The sequence below is a fragment of the Phocoena sinus genome, chromosome X (genome assembly GCF_008692025.1).
Source record: "Phocoena sinus isolate mPhoSin1 chromosome X, mPhoSin1.pri, whole genome shotgun sequence".
In the NCBI taxonomy this organism is placed as follows: Eukaryota; Metazoa; Chordata; class Mammalia; order Artiodactyla; family Phocoenidae; genus Phocoena; species Phocoena sinus.
Window position 1 is genome coordinate 60,718,384 of NC_045784.1, and position 21,050 is coordinate 60,739,433.

The 21,050-nt window shown below is 39.8% G+C and overlaps 1 protein-coding gene across 4 annotated transcripts in view; it reads right to left on the reverse strand.

The window, feature by feature from the left end:
- The window catches only part of TEX11 (testis expressed 11), a 385,828-nt gene that overhangs the window by 282,892 nt on the left and 81,886 nt on the right, over window positions 1-21,050 (reverse strand). For all 4 annotated transcript variants that reach the window (XM_032620813.1, XM_032620814.1, XM_032620810.1 and 1 more), the window contains exon 8: window positions 444-524. In XM_032620813.1, coding sequence (XP_032476704.1) covers window positions 444-524 — 81 coding nt within the window. The remainder of the gene's footprint in view (window positions 1-443; window positions 525-21,050) is intronic.

Genomic DNA, 21,050 nt, shown 5'->3' on the forward strand with positions numbered 1-21,050 from the left:
ATATATATGCTACCAAATGTAAAACAGATAGCTAGTGGGAAGCTGCTGCATAGCACAGGGAGATCAGCTCGGTGCTTTGTGACCACCTAGATGGGTGGGATAGGGAGGGTGGGAGGGAGTCTCAAGAGGGAGGGGATATGGGGATATATGTATGCATATGACTGATACACTTTGTTGTACAACAGAAGCTAACACAGTATTATGAAGCAATTATACTCCAATCAAATCTATTAAAAAAAAAAGAAATAACCCGTATCACTTTTTCAGAAACCCTTTCTAGTAAAGAACAAAGGAAGCAAAATATTTCAAAGCTTGGCTAAGTAAGTAGATCTGATCTAAAATATAACCTCTAAAGGATCACATGAAGTAGTAATGATTCTTCCTAGAACTTGATATAGCATATTTTCAAATGCTTGGAGAATAAAGGCAGAGATTTTACTCACCATTTTGGGCAGCCTTATCAACATATCTTTACAGCGCAGTACACATTTAGATGCTCTTTGAAAATCCTGTTGAGCAACTGCCTGGGAAAGCAAAAAAATGTCAGTAACTGGTTAAAATAACAAGCTATTTGTCTATAAGTCAAATCTAACATATTTTTAACTGGTGTTAAAAAGTCTTAATTTCTTTTCTAATCTTCTTAGCAATGCTAACTGGTTGAGCTAAACATAATAGCCAGCTCAAAATACAGAGAAATAAGTGATAAGAATCTTGGGTAAGACAAAGTTGACACTGAATGACAAGAGTTATTTCAATTTTCTGGAAATATCAAAATTGGTGTATTATACAATCTTATGTTATTATATTATGATATAATGCCATGCCTGATAATGTTTCCCCAGCTTGAAGAGCTCTTGTATTTATCTCCACATAAGAGGAGTTTTTTACATTAAATAGCAGTCTTTTGTCCTAAAACAGGCTCATAGTAACTTCATAGTCTGAAATGCTGTGAACATCTGCTATGAAAGGCAGTTTAGTGCAATCCTATCTTGGAGCTAGAAGAGCTACTCTGATATTCATTACGTATAACCTTGAACCTTATGCTCTCATGGCTTTAGCTTCCTCATCTATAAAACGAGGATACTGTACTAAATTTACCTCTTAAGATTTCTTTCAGCTCTACCATTCTATGACACTCAAATGAACGAAAACATCAATCACACATTACTTTCACACTTGTAGAAGAGGCTTGTTTCAGTCATTAAAGAATTTAGCTGATGAGGCATATTAAAAGAAACGTGGACATACACAAAAAAATAATTTTCTGAAGTACTTTCTCGGGGGAAAAATCCCTACATTCACTATTTTCTTTTCTTTACGTGGTGTCAAATATTTTTGTGCATTGGATAATAAAAGAACTGAGTAGAGAGAAGAAAAGATGAGGAATGTAAGAAGCCAGCTTCTCTCTAGTTTTCTCCTCTATCTACTTGCTGAATCTTAAGCTTGACATTTTGCTGAGTAGATACCCTTCTCTAAGGCTTTAATACTAGATTTTGTTAAAGGAGAAAAAAAACTGTAAGCACAAGAACTTTAATAAACCAAATCTCAATTATCTATAGAGATTACAAAATAATATTCCCATCTATACAAATAAATGTTTGATGAATACGTGCTGATTCATTATTCAAGGTGAAGAAAATATTATAAAAGAGATACACTGAGTGACAAACATCAATATCAGAGAAGGATGCTTTCTGTTCTTGAAAGATATAAAACAATACAAGCCTTTAACAGTCAAAGAATCCATAAAGTGTCTATCAATACTCAGATTTTACAAAGGTCCAAAGGTCTTTTCATGTTTTCCTAAAACTTATTGAGGTAGAAGGCAACTATTAAAAAACTTATTCAGGGCTTCCCTGGTGGCGCAGTGGTTGAGAATCTGCCTGCTAATGCAGCGGACACAGGTTCGTGCCCTGATCTGAGAGGATCCCACAGGCCGCTGAGCAACTAAGCCCGTGAGCCACAACTACTGAGCCTGCGCTCCGCAACAAGAGAGGGCGTGATAGTGAGAGGCCCGCGCACTGCGATGAAGAGTGGCCCCCACTTGCCACAACTAGAGAAAGCCCTCGCACAGAAATGAAGACACAACACAGCCCAAAATAAATTAATTAATTTTAAAAAATCAGAGAGAACATTTCCCGGCTGTGGTCAGAGGAAGTCCTGACTACTGAATAAAGGCACAGAGAGATGCAACACTGGTGCCTTTGAAGATGGGAGAATGAGGCTAAGAGCCAGGGAAGGCAGGGCTTAAAAAAAAAAAAATTATTCAATGAGAAATTGATAAAATACAATTTATTGGTTTTTTCTTGTTAAAAAAGAATATATGACTTTTACAGAGATCTTTAAAAATACAGAATGGGCTTTCCTGGTGGCGCAGTGGTTGAGAGTCCGCCTGCCGATGCAGGGGACACGGGTTCGTGCCCCGGTCCGGGAGGATCCCACATGCCACAGAGCGGCTAGGCCCGTGAGCCATGGCTGCTGAGCCTGCACGTCCAGAGCCTGTGCTCCACAATGGGAAAGGCCACAACAGTGAGAGGCCCGCGTACCTAAAAAAAAAAAAAAAAAAAAAAAAAGAATAAAATCAACTGTAATCTCCAAACTCAGATGATCACTACTGATATACGGGTGTATTTCCTTTCAAAACCATCTAGGTTTATATTTATAGAGTTTGGATCTTGTTTTATTTAATTTCTAAATTTGAATTGTTAAGTAAACAATCTAAAATTAAACATCTTTTTCTTTCAATAACAAAAAATATACTGAGATTTTATCACAGAGGAAATAATAGGTCTAATAATTCAAGCTAGTTTTGAAAATTTATTCATCTTGTTGGGCCAGAAATCAATATTTCAAACCCAAACAATATAGAATTCCAGTAAGAGAAGTCTTAAGGAAGAGGCAGCATGATGTAATGCTGTAGAAACCTTTGGTGAGCATCATACTTACCAGTGGAGCTTTCTGAAAATCACACGCCCAGGTCCCACCACTTGGAGATTCTGAATCATTAGGTCTGGGATGATGCCCAGCCTATACTGATGTAGTAAAAAGAATATAGGATTTGGATTCCCAGCTTCCCCTCTTCTTTGCTCAGTGAACTTAGGCAAGTCACAACCTCTTTGAGCCTCAATTTCCTTAATCATAAAATAGGGGTAGTAATGTCTACCACACAGGATTGATCTTATGAGGATCAAATGAGACTACAGCTATGAAGGCACTTTGTAAACTGTAAGGCAGTATACAAAAATGTTAACATATTTAACAGTCAAAACTACCACCAGTGCCAAGAATTGTAACAAAGGAAGTTATCTTTTCTTGTGTGGTACTCATTGCTTGTAAAATCATATGCTAGCAGGTCTATAAAGTATTATAGCTTATACTAATGGATCAAGGAATCTTAAGTTTCCCTTCCTTAGAAGAGAGAAGAAAAACTCCAAGGCTGGACCTGAACTGCTACTGCAAAGGATTATTGCCATTATGCAAGGAATTAAATGTTAGACAGACTATCACCTAATATGCTGCTAAGTGATGATGACAACACAATCAATCCAAAGACAGTAAACTATGCTGAATGGATCCACTAAAAATTTATGCTAACTTCAACTGGACCTTCACTTTAGCTCAGCAAACAAGAATGTTACAGCTCCTAGTACCATGTCAAGTATATAGTAAATGCTCAGTAAAAATTAAGTTTCCTTCTTTGTTGATTTTCTCAAGTCATTTCCCACCCAGATGTTCCAGCCCTTCTTCGTATTCTTCAAGTGCTCCATAACATACCACAACCTCCTACTGCACCTCTCCCAAAAATTATTTCACCTGCCACCTTGTTAAAAAAACTCATGCGCTCCTCAACATCTAGTTCTTCTTTGCAGTGTAAAATACCTAACTTATGTCCCTTTCCTAACCAGAGAAAATTCACAATCTTCTTAATTTTTCACAGCATAATTAGTTGTTCACCTTTTGTTTTACTGTGGAACTAGAACTTCATTCATATGAAAGCAATTATCCTAGTGTAATATATCTGCTTATACATCTGTATCTTCCACAAAACTTACCTTAAGCTCCTATAAGAGAGGAACCACACGTTAACATGATTTTTTTTTGGCCACACCACTCACGTGGCTTGCGGCAGGGGTCCCTAACCAGGCCACATAGCAGGAGGTGAGCAGCGGGCCACTGAGCGAAGCTTCATCTGTATTTACAGCCACTCCCCATCGCTCACATTACCACCTGAGCTCCACCTCCTGTCAGATCAGCAGCAGCATTAGATTCTCATAGGAGTGTGAACGCTACTGGGAACTGCACATGTGAGGGATCTAGGTTGTGCACTCCTTATGAGAATCCAAAGCCTGATGATCTGAGGTGGAGCTGAGGCAGCGATGCCAGAGCTGGGGAGTGGCAACAAATACAGATTATCATTAGCAGAGAGGTTTGACTGCACAGAGACCATAATAAATCAATCGCTTGCAGACTCATATCAAAACCCTATCAGTGAGTGGTGAGTGACAATTAAGCTCCATCTGGTGCCAGGCTTTATAGTGGCAAGTGAATTGATGTACTTCAACTGTACAGTTGCATCTGGTGGCAGGCTTTAAGTCAGGATCCGACACTTATTTTAGTCTGCACATGGCCCACCCATTATTTTATTTACCACTTCCGTCCACGTCTCTTTCCCGCACTGTGCGCTTGTCTCAATCACAGTTTTGGTAAGCCCACAAGCTAACCCTAGCCAAAATGAGTAAAAAACAAACGTGCTAGAGAGCTTCTTTGAAAAGGGGAAAGACTCAATGATGAGAAAGCAGAAGACTCTAACACTGACAACAAAAAGAAAGCTGCATTTAAAAGAAAATACCGGGCTTCCCTGGTGGCGCAGTGGTTGAGAGTCCGCCTGCCAATGCAGGGGACACGGGTTCGTGCCCCGGTCTGGGAGGATCCCACGTGCCGCGGAGCGGCTGGGCCCGTGAGCCATGGCCGCTGAGCCTGCGTGTTCGGAAAAATTAAAAAAAAAAAAAAAAAAAAAGAAAATACCAAGAGTCCTTCTTAAATTATGGGTTCATTGCAATGGGCGATTCACATTCTCCAAGCCCGCTTTGTATAATATGTGGTGACCGGCTAACCAACGAAGCCATGAAACCTTCAAAACTGCTTTGCCAAATGGAGACCAAGCACCCTGCATTAAAAGATAAGCCTTCAGAGTTTTTCAAAAGAAAAAAAACATGAACATGAAGAATAGAAGCAATTATTGAAGGCCACCACTTCATCAAATGTGTCTGCACTGAGAGCATCATTCTTAGTGGCTAACTGCATTGCTAAAGCTAAGAAGCCCTTTACTATTGGTGAAGAGTTGATCCTGCCTGCTGCTAAGGACATCTGTCGTGAACTTTTCAGAGAGGTGGCACGTGTTCCTCTTTTGGCTAGCACCATACTAGACGACTTGATGAAACAGCAGAGGATACTGAGGCACAATTGTTTGAGAGGATTAATGAGTCACCATGGTATGCAATCCAAGTTGATGAGTCTACTGATGTTGACAAGGTAAGAATGCTTGTTTTAGTGTGACATATTTTTCAGGAGGATGTGCATGAGGATATGTTATGTGCACTTTTGTTGCCAACCAACACCACAGATACAGAACTATTCACATCTTTGAATAATTACATATCAGGAAAACTAAATTGGTCATTTCGTGTCGGTATATGCGGACGGAGCAGCTGCCATGACTGGACGGCTGTCTGGTTTCACTACTCGGGTCAAAGAAGTCGCTTCTGAATGTGAGTCTACACACTGTGTCATCCATAGAGAAATGCTGGCTAGCCGAAAAATGTCACCTGAACTTAGCAACATTTTGCAGGATGCGATTAAAATTATCAACCACATTAAAGTATGTGCCCTTAACTCACATCTGTTCACGCAGCTCTGTGAGGAGGTGGACACAGAGCACACACGTATTCTCTTATACACAGAAGTGAGACGGCTTTCTAAAGGTGGATCACTGGCCAGAGTTTCTGAGTTATGAGAGCCGCTTCAGAGATTTCTTTAGAAAAACAGTCACCACTGGCGGCGCATCTCAGTGACACAGAATGGGTCGCAAAACTTGCATACTTGTGTGACATATTCAACCTGCTCAATGAACTCAATCTGTCACTTCAGAGGAGAAGGATAACTGTGTTCAAGTCGGCAGATAAAGTGGCTGCATTCAAAGCCAAACTGGAATTATGGGGGTGACAAGTGAACATTGGGATTTTTGACATATTTCAAACATTAGGAGAGATTTTGAAAGAGACTGAGCCAGGGCCTTCTTTCTCCCAGCTGGTAAATGATCACCTATCTCAGCTTTTAAAAGAGTTTGAGCATTACTTCCCAACCACAAAAGACCCCCGAACGGGGAAGGAATGGATCTGCAACCCATTTGTGAATAAGCTAGGTGAATCGACTTTGTCCATGCTAGAAGAGGATCAACTGCTTGAGATCGAAAATGATGGTGGCCTTAAAAGTATGTTTGAGACAACTTCAAATCTCCATACGTTATGGATTAAAGTCAAAGCAGAATAATTCTGAGATTGCCACAAAAGCACTGAAAAGCCTGCTTCCATTTCCAACATCCTATCTTTGTGAAGCAGGGTTTTCTGCAGTGACAGCAACCAAAACGAGATCACGGAGTAGACTGGACATAAGCAACACACTTCCGGTGTCACTGTCTCCCATCACCCCCAGATGTGACAGTCTAGTTGCAGGAAAACAAGCTCAGGGCTCCCACTGATTCTGCATTATGGTGAGTTGTATAATTATTTCATTATATATTACAGTGTAATATAAATAGAAATAAAGTGCACAATAAATGTAATGCACTTGAATCATCCCGAAACTATCCCGTCCCTCCCCGGTCCATGAAAAAATTGTCATTCACGAAACCAGTCCCTGGTGCCAAAAAGGTTGGGGACTGCTGGCTTGCGGGATCTTAGTTCCCTGACCAGGGATTGAAAGCTGGCCACGGCAGTGAAAGCACCGAGGCCTAACCACTGGACCACCAGGGAATTCCCTGGTCTTTTTATCTCTACTGCACAGAGCATTTACTTATATAGCAAGTACTAAATAAATGTTTATCCCTCTGTACACATATTTGATCAGATTCATTTCCATCTCCTTCTGGTATATGACCCATTAATTACACCTTCCTCTTTATGCAACTCCTCCAATCTTCTTCCTGCCTTTTTATATTCTACCTATAATGTGTTCCTATATATTCTATTTTGAAAATAACGTTCCTTTGACTGTGCCTCTCTCAGCAGCTACAACTCAATTTTTGTTCTCATTGTCAAACATCCTGAGAGAATATGCTATATTACTGATTCTCAAATTTTAGCATAAACAGAATCATATTGAAGCCTTGCTAAACACAGATTGTTGGACCCTACTTCCAGAATTTCTGATTTATTGAGTCTTGGGTGGCACCCAAGAATTTTCATTTCAAACAAGTTCCCAGGTGATATTGATGCTACTGGTCCAGGAACGACACTTTGAGAATCACGGATCTAGACCAATCCTACACCGAAACAGTTCTGATTCTTTTATTATTTTAATAGTTGATTGATTCGTTGATTGATTTTTTGGCTGTGTTGGGTCTTCGTTGCTGTGTGGGGACTTTCTCTAGTTGTGGAGAGCAGGGGCTACTCTTCGTTGTGGTGCACAGGCTTCTCATCACAGTAGCTTCTCTTGTTGCAGAGCACAGGCTCTAGTCACACGCAGGCTTCAGGAGCTGCAGCATATGGGCTCAGTAGCTGCGGCACACAGGCCCGAGAGCACGCAAGCTTCAGTAGTTGCAGTTCATGGGCTCAGTAGTTGAGGCTCATGGACTCTAGAGCGCAGGCTCAGCAGCTGTGGCGCACAGGCTTAGTTGCTCCGTGGCATGTGGGATCTTCCTGGACCAGGGCTTGAACCTGTGTCCCCTACACTGGTAGGCGGATTCTTAACCAGTGCACCACCAGGGAAGTCCCAGTTCTGATTCTTTTTGGTCTCAGGGCCCTATAACTCTTAAAAATTATTGAGGACTTTGGGCATCCCTAGTGGCACAGTGGTTGAGAACCTGCCTGCTAATGCAGGTGACATGGGTTCGAGCCCTGGTCTGGGAGGATCCCACACGCCGCGGAGCAACTAGGCCCCATGAGCCACAACTACTGAGCCTGCCCGTCTGCAGCCTGTGCTCCGCAACAAGAGAGGCCGCGATAGTGAGAGGCCCGCGCACCGCAATGAAGAGTGGCCCCCACTTGCCACAGCTAGAGAAAGCCCTCACACAGAATCGAAGACCCAACACAGCAAAATTAATTAATTAATTAATAAACTCCTACCCCCAACATCTTCTTTATTTTTATTTTATTTATTTCTTTTTTGCGGTACGCGGGCCTCTCACTGTTGTGGCCTCTCCCGTTGCAGAGCACAGGCTCGGACGCGCAGGCTCGGCGGCCATGGCTCATGGGCCTAGACGCTCTGCGGCATGTGGGATCTTCCCGGACCGGGGCACGAACCCGTGTCCCCTGCATCAGCAGGTGGACTCTCAATCACTGCGCCACCAGGGAAGCCCCCCACATCTTCTTTAAAAAAATAAATTATTGAGGACTCAAAGAGATTTTGTCTATCTACCTTAAAGCTATCAATATTTACCATATTATAAATTAAAACTGAAATTTTAAAAAATATTTATTCCTTGAAAAATGAGGTTGAATGTTAATATAAATAACACATCCTTGTGAAAACTATATTTTCCAAAAGTAAAAAAATTAGCAGAAAAGTACCATTGTACTACATTTTTACAAATCTGTAAATGGTTTAATAGAACACCTGGATTCTCATATCTGATTCTGCATTATACCTACTATAATGTTGTTTTGATTGAAGTATATGAAGAAAATCCATTCTTACAAATATATGTAGTTACAAAATAGTCTTTTCAGATAATTGAAGCTAAATTCTTCTTTGATACAACACCAAAACTAAGCAAGTGGCAGCTTCTTAAAGGTTAGTTGCAGTGTGAATTCTGGAACCATACAAATGAACTTTTCATGAATGAACTTTTACATTAAAACCCATGGATCTATCTTACACTTTGACTCCATCTTTTACCCATGCATGATTTTGTAACAATATGAACTGGTAATTTGGAAAATATTGGTTAACTGAGTTATGTAGCTATACCAAGTTTGACACATTCCATTATAACATGTCCCAAAAAATCATATTCACCCTCACCACTCTTATTCAACATAATATTGAAAGTCCCAGCCAGCACAATAGGCTAGAAAAGGAAATAAAGGAAATACAGATTGGAAAGGAATAAAACTGCCCCTATCTGCGGATGACATGATAGTCTACACAGCCAATTCCAAGAAATTTACCAAAAAATTCTAGAACTAATAAGTGAATTCAGCAAAGAGATAAGATGTAAGATCGGGCTTCCCTGGTGGCACAGTGGTTAAGAATTCACCTGCCAATGCAGGGGACACGGGTTTGAGCCCTGGTCCGGGAAGATCCCACATGACGTGGAGCAACTAAGCCCGTGCACCACAACTACTGAAGCCCACACGCCTAGAGCCTGTGCTCCACAAAAATAGAAGCCACCACAATGAGAAGCCCACACACCGCAACGAAAGAGTAGCCCCCGCTCGCCGCTGCAAGTAGAGAAAGCCCACTACCCAACGCAGCCAAAAAAAAAAAAGATGCAAGATCGACATATGAAAATCAATTTTAGAAGAATCACTCCTAGAATGGTGACTTAAAGATCTCTGAAACTCCACTCCTCCAGGAAAGCAATAAGGACTTGGGCAAACATTGTCAAAATTAACTTTTTCAGAACTCTGGAAATTTAAATAGAGTTTGCAACAATCTTAAGAGATGTTTACTCAAGAAAACCAGCTGATTTTTCTTGAATAAAAGAACTTGGTAAGGGCAACAAATATGTAGTATTTTAAATTGCTCATTTTATCCCCCTCTCCAGCCCTGCAAAAGTCTTGAAAACCAGCAGATTGGGAACCACATTAGCTTAGGAGGCAATGAAAAGACAGAATGAGTTTGGAGGAGCCAAAAAAGCCCCATCCCCAGAGAATCATCACTAATTGACCAGTCTGGCAGCTCCATGGAAAAGCCCCATTCATAGGTCTTTTGTTTTGAGATATAATTCATATACCATAAAATTCAATTTTAAAGTGCACAATGAAAATTGCATTTTAAAACCACTGAAGTGGTTTTTAGTGTATTCACAAGGTTGTGCAACCATCACCACTATCTATTTCCAGAACATTTTCATCATCCCCAAATAAAACCCTGTACCCATTAGTAACCACTACCCATCACCTTTTTATTCCAGCCCCTGGCAACCAATAAGCTACTTTCTATCTCTATGGATTTGCTTATTCTGGAAATTTAATATACACAGAGTCATGTAATACAATACATGGTCTTTTATATCTAGCTTCTTTCACCTAGCAAAGTGTTCTCAAAGTTCATCCATATTGTATCATGGATTAAATATTCCATTATATGGGTATGCTACATTTTGTTCATCCATTCATCAACTGATTGACATTTCAGATGTTTCCGTTTTGTTTTGTTTTAATTTTTTATATCATACATATTTCTCATTGAAGTATACCTGATTTATAATATTATATTACTTTAGGTGTACAGCATAGTGATTCAGTATTTTTACCAATTATATTCTTTAAAGCTATTACAAGATAATGGCTATAATTCCCTGTGCTATACAATATATCCTTGTTGCTTATCTAACTTATACACAGTAATTTGTATCTCTTAATCCCATACCCTTAAATTGTCCCTCCCCCCTTTCCCTCTCCAGTTGTTTCCTTTTTAAAGCTATTATGAACAATGCTGCTATAAATATTTGTGTTACAAGCATTTGTATGAACATATGTTTTCAATTCTCTTGTGCATATACCTAGCAGTAGAATTGCTAAGTCATATGGAAGCTTTGTGTTTAGCTTTTTGAGAACTTCCAAACTGCTTTCGACAGTAGCTGCACCATGTTACATTCCCACCAGCAGTGTATGAAGATTTTAATTTCTCCGTATCTTCACCAACACTTCTTATTTTCCACTTTTGTATTTATACATATCTCAGTGTCTGCAAAGTGGCATCTCATTGTGGTTTTCATCTGCATTTCTCTAATGACTAATAATGTTGAGCATCTTTTCATGTGCTTATTGCCCATTTGTCTTCACTGGAGAAATGCCTACTCAAGTGTTTTCCCATTTTAAATTTGAATTATTTATACTTCTATTGTTGAGTTCCAAGAACTCTTTATGTATTCTAGATGCTAGATAATTACCAGTTATATGACATGCAAATATTTTCCCCCATTCTGTAGCAGCCCACTAACTTCACAGTGTCTTTTGATGAAAAAGTTTAAAATTTTATGACTTCCCTGGTGGTGCGGTGGTTAAGAATCTGCCTACCAATGCAGGGGACACAGGTTTGAGCCCTGGTCTGGGAAGATCCCACATGCCGTGGAGCAACTAAGCCCGTGTGCCACAACTACTGAGCCTGCACTCTAGAACCGCGAGCCACAATTACTAAGCCCGCATGCCTAGAGCCCGTGCTCCGCAACAAGAGAAGTCAGCGCAATGAGAAGCACGTGCACTGCAACAAAGAGTAGCCCCCACTCACCACAGCTAGAGAAAGCCTGCACGCAGCAATGAAGATCCAAAACAGCCAAACATAAATAAATAAATAAATTTATTTTTATAAAAGAAAGTTTAAAATTTTGGTGAAGTCCAATTTAGCGATTTTTTCTTTGCTTGTGCTTGAGGTGTCATATCCAAGAAATCATTGCCTTACCTAAGGTCACAAAGATTTATACCTATGTTTTATTCTAAGAGTTTTATATTTTCAACACTTACTTTTAGATATTTGACCATAAATATGGGGCTATATTTCTGGACTCTCAGTTCTTTTCAATTGATCTATATGTCTGTCTTCACGCCAGCAGCACACTATCTTGATACTATAGTTTTGCAGCAAGTTTTGAAATTAACAAATGTGAGTCCTCCGGGCTTCCCTGGTAGCGGCAGTGGTTGAGAGTCTGCCTGCTGATGCAGGGGACACGGGTCGTGCCGCAGTCCAGGAAGATCCCACATGCCGCAGAGCGGCTAGGCCCGTGAGCCATGGCTGCTGAGCCTGCACATCCAGAGCCTGTGCTCCGCAATGGGAGAGGCCACAACAGTGAGAGGCTCGCGTACCACACACACACAAAAAAAATGTGAGTCCTCCAAATTTGTTCTTTTTCAAGATCGTTTTGCCTGTTTTAGGTCTCATGAGTGCTGATATGAATTTTAAGATAAGGGTATCAATATGTGCAAATAACAAGGAAGCTGGAATTTTTGATAGGGATTGAATTCAATCCGTAGATAAATTTGGGGGAATATTGCCATATTAACAATAGTAAGCCTTCCAATCCATGAATATAGAATATTTTTCCATTTATTTTGATCTTCTTAACTTCTTTCAATAAAATTTTATGGCTTTCTTTCACTTCTTTTGTTAAATTTATTCACGAGTACAATCCCTAAATAAAATTCTCTATTCTCAAATGACATGATCCTATACAGAGAATATCCCTAGAAATCGACACAAAAAAACTAGAAGAACTAGTAAAGAAGTTCAGCCAGGTTACAGGGTTCAATAAACAAAAATCAGTTGTATTTCTATTCACTAACAATGAGTAATCCAAAAATGATATTAAGAAATCAATTCCACTTAAATTAAAACAAAAAATTAAAAATTAGAAATAAATTTAACAAAACAACTGCAAGACTTATACACTAAAAACTACAAAACATTGTTGAAAGAAATTAAAGAAGGCCTAAATAAACAGACAGATATCCCATGTTCACAGATCAGAAGACTTAATAGTCTTAAGATGGCAATGCTCCACAAATTGAGCCAAAGATTCAATGTAATTCCCATCAAAATTCTAGCTGGCTTTTTCTGCAGACACTGATATGCTGATCTTAAGATTCATCTAAAAATTTAAGGGACCCACAACAAGCAAAACCATTTTGAAAAACAAGAACAAAGTCATAAGGCTCACACTCACTATTTCAAAACTTACTACAAAGCTACCACAGTCGAGACTATGGTATTGGCATAAGGAGAGACATATAAATCAACATAATAAAACTAACAGTCCAGAAAGAAATGCTTAAATTTAGGGTCAATTGATTTTTGAAAAGGCTGCAAAGACAATTCAATGAGGAAAGAACAGTCTCTTTTAAACAATGGTGCTAGGACTGAATACCCAATACAAAAGAATGAAACTGAATACCTACCTCATGTCATATGAAAAATTGACTCAAAGTAGATCAAAGGCTTAAATATAAAGCTAAAAGCTATAAAATTCTTAGACTAAAATACAGGAGTAAATCTTCATGATCCTGGATTAGGCAATGGTTTCTCAGATATGACAACTAAAGCACAAGCAACAAATGAAAATAACAGATGTCAATTCTCCCCAAATTGATATATAGGCTGAACATAATTCCAATGAAAATTACTGCAAAAACTCTGTGTAAATGTGGACAAGATTATTCTAAAATTTATATGTAAAGAAAACGGAATTAGAATAGCTAAAATAATTCTGAAAAATAATAATAAAGTGGAAAGAATGACTACACATTTTCAAGACTTTATAGCTATAGTAACCAAGACAGTGTGGTACTGAAAGAAGGATACACCCATGGACCAAAAGGAAAGAATAGAGATCGCAGAAAGAGATCCATCCACACAAGTATGGCCAACTGATATTTAACAAATGAGCAAAAGCAATTCAATGGTGGAGGGATAGTCTTTTCAACTACAGGTGCTGGAGCAATTGGATATCCATAAACAAAAAAGGAACCTCAACCGAAACCTCACACCTTACACAAAAAATAACTCAAAATCAATCACAGATTTAAACGTAAAAGGTAAAGCTATAAAATTTTTAGAAGAAAATACAGGGAAAAATCTTTCAGATCTAAGGCTTCGTGAAGAGTTTTGAGACAGAATACCAAAAGCATAATCCATAATAGAAAAAAATTAATTGCACTTCATCAAAATTACTTTTGTTCTGCAACCCGATTAAAAGACTGATCAGACAAGCTACAGACTAAGTGACAATATTTACAAACACATATTAGACAAAGGACTCAAACCTAGAATACGTAATTCTCAAAATTCGCAGTAAAATATCAAATAATCTAATGACAAAATGGCCAAGAGACATGAAGAGACATCTCACCTAAGAGTATATACAAATGGCGGGACTTCCCTGGTAGTACAGTGGTTAAGAATCCGCCTGCCAATGGAGGGGACATGGGTTCGAGCCCTGGTCCGAGAAGATCCCACATGCGGCGGAGCAACTAAGCCCGTGCACCACAATTACTGGGCCTGCACTCTAGAGCCCACGAGCCACAACTACTGAGCCACAACTACTGCCACAACTACTGAAACCCGTGTGCCTAGAGCCTGTGCTCCCCAACAAGAAAAGCCACCACAATGAGAAGCCCACACACCACAATGAAGAGTAGTCTCCGCTCGCCGCAACTAGAGAAAGCCTGCGCACAGCAACGAAGACCCAAAGCAGCCAAAAATAAATAAACAAATAACTAAACTTTTTAAAAAACAGACTATACAAACGGCAAATAAGTACATAAAAAAATTCAACATCATTAGCCATTAGTGAAAGGCAAACTGAAAGCGATGAGATATCACTACACGTCTAATAGAACAGCTAAAATAAGTCACAATACCAAATGCTGGCATGGATGCAGAGAATGGGATCTCTAATATATTGCTGGTGGGAATTAAAATATCACAGCCACTCTAAAAAAAAGTTTGGGAGTCTCTTTAAAAATAAATAGGTAGGGGCTTCCCTGGTGGCGCAGTGGTTAAGAATCTGCCTGACAATGCAAGGGACATGCGAGCTCTGGCCTGGGAAGATCCCACATGGCGTGGAGCAACTAAGCCCGTGCGCTACAACTACTGAGCCTGAGCTCTAGAGCCCGCAAGCCACAACTACTGAGCCCATGTGCCACAACTACTGAAGCCTGCGCGCCTAGAGCCCATGCTCCACAACGAGAGGCCACAATAATATGAAGCCCATGCACCACAACGAAGAGCAGTCCCCACTCACCACAACTAAAGAAAGCCTGTGCACAGCAACAAAGTCCCAACACAGCCATAAATAAATAAATAAATAAATAAATAAATAAATAAATAAATAAATAAATAAATAAATAAGTAGAGGGGAGCTTCAAGATGGCAAAAGAGTAAGACGTGGAGATCACCTTCTTCCCCACAAATACCTCAGAAATACATCTGCAAGTGGAACAACTCCTACAGAACACCTACTGAACACTGGCAGAAGACCTCAGACCTCCCAAAAGGCAAGAAACTCCCCACGTACCTGGGTAGGCCAAAACAAAAAAGAAAAAACAGAGACAAAACAATAGGGACGGGAGCCGCAACAGTGGGAGGGAACTGTGAAGGAGGAAAGGTTTCCACACACTAGGAAGCCAAGTCGCAGGCAGAGACTGCAAGTGGCGGAGGGGGGAGGTTCAGAGCCATGGAGGAGAGTGCAGCAACAGGGCTGCAGAGGGCAAAGCGGAGAGATTCCCACACAGATGATCGGTGCCAACCAGCACGTACCAGCCCGAGACGCTTCTCTGTTCACTCGCCAGGACAGGCAGGGGCTGGGAGCTGAGGCTCCGGCTTCGGAGGACAGATCACAGGGACAGGACTAGGATTGGCTGCGTGAACACAGCCAGAAGGGGGCTAGTGTGCCACAGCTAGCCAGGATGGAGTCCGGGAAAAAGTCTGGAGCTGCCGAAGACGCAAGAGACTTTTTCTTGCCTCTTGGTTTCCTGGTGCGTGAGGAGAGGGGATTAAGAGCGAGACGCTCAGGCTGCTTCTGCAGCCACCAAGAAGCCTGTATGCTAGCACAAGTCACTATCCACACCGCCCTTCCCAGGAGCATGTGCAGCCCGCCACTGCCAGGGTCCCGTGATGCACGGAAAACGTCCCCGGGAGAACATACAGCGCACCTCAGGCTGATGCTACGTCACGCCGACCTCTGCCGCCGCAGGCCCGCCCCGCATCCGCACCCCTCCATCCCCCTGGCCTAAGTAAGCCAGACCCCTGAATTAGCTGCTTCTTTAACCCCATCCTGTCTAAGTAAGAACAGACTCCCTCAGGCAACCTACACACAGAGGCAGGGCCAAATCCAAAGCTGACCCGAGGAGCTGTGTGAACAAACAAGAGAAAGGGAAATTTCTCCCAGCAGCCTCAGGAGCAACGGATTAAATGTTCACAACCAACTTGATATACCCTGCATCTGTGGAATACCTGGATAGACTACGAATCATCCCAAATTGAGAAGGTGGACTTTGGGAGCAACGATATGGTTTTTTTTCTCCCTTTTTCTCTTTTTGTCAGTGTGTATGCGTACGCTTCTGTGTGTGATTTGGTCTGTATAGCTTTGCTTTTACCATTTGTCCTACGGTTCTGTCTGTCCGTTTTTTGGGGGGTTTTTTTTAGTATACTTTACAGACCTTGTTATCATTGGTCAACTTATTTTTTCGTATGGATCTTCTCTTCTTTCTTTCTTTCTAATTACTTTAAAAGAACTTTTTAATAACTATATTTTGTTTTTTAATAACATTTTTATTTTATTATATTTTATTTTATCTTTTTCTTTCTTTCCTTCTTTTTTCCTCCCTTTTATTCTGAGCCATTTGGATGACAGGATCTTGCTGATCCAGCCAGGGGTCAGGGCTGTGCCTCTGAGGTGAGACACCCAAGTTCCGGAGACTGGTCCACAAGAGACCTCCCAGCTCCACATAATATCAAACGGCGAAAATCTCCCAGAGATCTCCATCTCAACGCCAAGACCCAGCTCCACTCAACGAACAGCAAGCTACAGTGCTTGACGCCCTATGTCAAACAACTAGAAAGACAGGAACACAACCCCACCCAGTAGCAGAGAGGCTGCCTAAAATCATAGTAAGGTCACAGACACCCCAAAACACACCAGCAGACGTGGACCTGCCATCAGAAAGACAATATCCAGTGTCATCCACCAGAACACAGGCACTAGTCCCCTCCACCAGGAAGCCTACACAACCCACTAAACCAACCTTAGCCACTGGGGGCAGACAACAATAAAAACGGGAACTACGAACCTGCAGCCTGCGAAAAGGAGACCCCAAACAGAGTAAGTTAAGCAAAATGAGAAGACAGAGAAACACACAGCAGATGAAGGAGCAAGGCAGAAACCCATCAGAACAAACAAAGGAAGAGGAAATAGGCAGTCGACCTGAAAAAGAATTCAGAATACTGATAGTAAATACAATCCAAAATCTTGAAAAGAGAATGGAGAAAATACAAGAAACCTTTAACAAGGACCTAGATGAACTAAACGGCAAACAAACAATCATGAACAACACTATAAATGAAATTTAAAATTCTCTGGAAGGAATCAAAAGCAGAATAACTGAGGAAGAAGAAAACATAAGTGACCTGGAAAATAAAACCGTGGAAATAACTACTGCAGAGCAGAATAAAGAAAGAAGAATGAAAAGAATTGAGGACAGTCTCAGAGAGCTCTGGGACAATATTAAACTTACCAACATTCGAATTACAGGGGTCCCAGAAGAAGAAGAGAAAAAGAAAGGGACTGAGAAAACATGTGAAGAGATCAGAGTTTAAAACTTCCCTAATATGGGAAAGGAAATAGTTAATCAACTTCAGGAAGCACACAGACTGCCATACAGGAAAAATCCAGGGAGAAACACACCAAGACACATATGAATCAAACTATCAAAAATTAAATAAAAAGAAAAAATATTAAAAGGAGCAAGGGAAAAACAACAAATAACACACAAGGGAATCCCCATAAGGTTATTAACAGCTGATCTTTCAGAAGAAACTCTGCAATCTAGAAGGGAGGGTTAGGACATATTTAAAGTGATGAAAGGGGAAAACCTACAACCAAGATTACTCTACCCAGCAAGGATCTCATTCAGATTTGATGAAGAAACGAAAACCTTTAGAGACAAGCAGAAGCAAAGAGAATTCAGCACCACCAAACCAGCTATACAACAAATATTTGCTAAAGGAACTTCTCTAGGCAGGAAACACAAAAGAAGGAAAAGATCTACAATAACAAACCCAAAACAATTAAGAAAATGGTAACAGGAACATACTTATCAATAACTACCTCAAATGTAAATGGTTTAAATGCTCCAACCAAAAGACACAGACTTGCTGAATAGATACAAAAACAACACCAATATATATGCTGTCTACAAGAGACCCACTTCAGACCTAGGGACACATAAAGACTGAAAGTGAAGGGATGGAAAAAGATATTCCATGCAAAGGGAAATCAAAAGAAAGCTGGAGTAGCAATTCTCATATCAGACAAAACAGACTTTAAAACAAAGCTATTACAAGAGACAAAGAAGGACACTACATAACGATCAAGGGAACAATCCAAGAAGAAGATATAACAATTGTAAATATTTGTGCACCCAACATAGGAGCACCTTCATACATAAGGCAAATACTAACAGCCATAAAACAGGAAATCAACAGTAACACCATCATAGTAGCGGACATTAACACCCCACTTTCACCAATGGACAGATCATCCAAAATGAAAATAAATAAGGAAACACAAGCTTTAAATGATACATTAAACAAGATGGACTTAATTGATATTTATAGGACATTCCATGTGAAAACAACAGAATACACTTTCTTCTCAAGTGCTCATGGAACATTCTCCAGGATACATCATATCCTGGGTCACAAATGAAGCCTTGGTAAATTTAAGAAAATTGAATTCGTATCAAGTATCTTTTCTGACCACAACACTATGAGACTAGATATCAATTAGAGGGAAAAATCTGTAAAAAATACAAACACATGGAGGCTAAACAATATACTACTTAATAACCAAGGGATCACTGAGGAAATCAAGAAATACCTAGAAGCAAATGACAATGAAAACATGACGACCCAAAACCTATGGGATGCAACAAAAGCAGTTCTAAGAGGGAAGTTTATAGCAATACAATCCTACCTTAAGAAACAAGAAACATCTCAAATAAACAACCAAACCTTACACCTAAAGCAATTAGAAAAAGGAGAACAAAAACACCCCAAAGTTAGCAGAAGGAAAGAAATCATAAAGATCAGATCAGAATTAAATGAAAAAGAAATGAAGTAAACGATAGCAGAGATCAATAAAACTAAAAGCTGGTTCTTTGAGAAGATAAACAAAATTGATAAACCATTAGCCAGACTCATCAAGAAAAAAAGGAAGACGACTCAAATCAATAGAATTACAATTGAAAAAGGAGAAGTAACAACTGACCCTGCAGAAATACAAAGGATCATGAGAGATTACCACAAGCAACTATATGCCAATAAAATGGACAACCTGCAAGAAATGGACAAATTCTTAGAAATACACAACCTTGCGTGACTGAACCAGGAAGAAATAGAAAATATGAACAGACCAATCACAAGCACTGAAATTGAAACTGTGATTTAAAATCTTCCAACAAACAAAAGCCCAGGACCAGATGGCTTCACAGGAGAATTCTATGCAACATTTAGAGAAGAGCTAACACCTATCCTTCTCAAACTCTTCCAAAATATAGCAGAGGGAGGAACATTCCCAAGCTCATTCTACGAGTCCACCATCACCCTGATACCAAAACCAGACAAAGATGTCACAAAAAAAGAAAACTACAAACCAATATCACTGATGAACATATATGCAAAAATATTCAATAAAATACAAGCAAACGGAATCCAACAGCATGTTAGAAGGATCATAATCAACTGGGGTTTATCCCAGGTATGCAAGGATTCTTCAGTATATGCAAATCAATCAATGTGATACACCATATTAACAAACTGAACTATAAAAACCATAAAACTGGAAAAGTGGACAGCTACATGTAAAAGAATGAAAGTAGAACACTCCCTAACACCATACACAAAAATAAACTCAAAACGGATTAAAGACCTAAATGTAAGGCCAGACAGTATCAAACTCTTAGAGGAAAACATAGGCAGAACACTCTATGACATAAATCACAGCAAGATCCTTTTTGACCCACCTCCTAGAGAAATGGAAATAAAAACAAAAATAAACAAATGGGACCTAATGAAACTTCAAAGCTTCTGCACAGCAAAGAAAACCATAAACAAGACCAAAAGACAACCCTCAGAATGGGAGAAAATATGTGCAAACGAAGCAACTGAAAAAGGATTAATCTCCAAAATTTACAAGCAGCTCATGCAGCTCAGTATCACAAAAACCAAACAACCCAATCCAAAAATGGGCAGAAGACCTAAACAGACATTTCTCCAAAGATGATATACAGATTGAAAACAAACATATAAAGAATGCTCAACATCATTAATCATTAGAGAAATGCAACTCAAAACTACAATGCAATATCATCTCACACTAGTCAGAATGGCCATCATCAAAATATCTACAAACAATAAAGGCTGGAGAGGGTGTGGAGAAAAGGGAACCCCCTTGCACTGTTGGTGGGAATGTAAGTTGTTGATATAGCCACTATGGAGAACAGTATGGATGTTCCTTAAAAAACTAAAAATAGAACTACCATACGACCCAGCAATCCCACTACTGGGCATATACCCTGAGTAAGAAAACTATAATTCAAAAAGAGGCATGTACCACAATGTTCACTGAAGCTCTAATTACAAGACTCAGGACATGGAAGCAACCTAAGTGTCCATCAACAGATGAATGGATAAAGAAGATGTGGCACATATATACAATGGAATATTACTCAGCCATAAAAAGAAACGAAATTGAGTTATTTGTAGTGAGGAGGATGGACCTAGAATCTGTCATACAGAGTGAAGTAAGTCAGAAAGAGAAAAACAAATACCGTATGCTAACACATATATATGGAATCAAAAAAAAATGTTCATGAAGAACCTAGCAGCAAGATCGA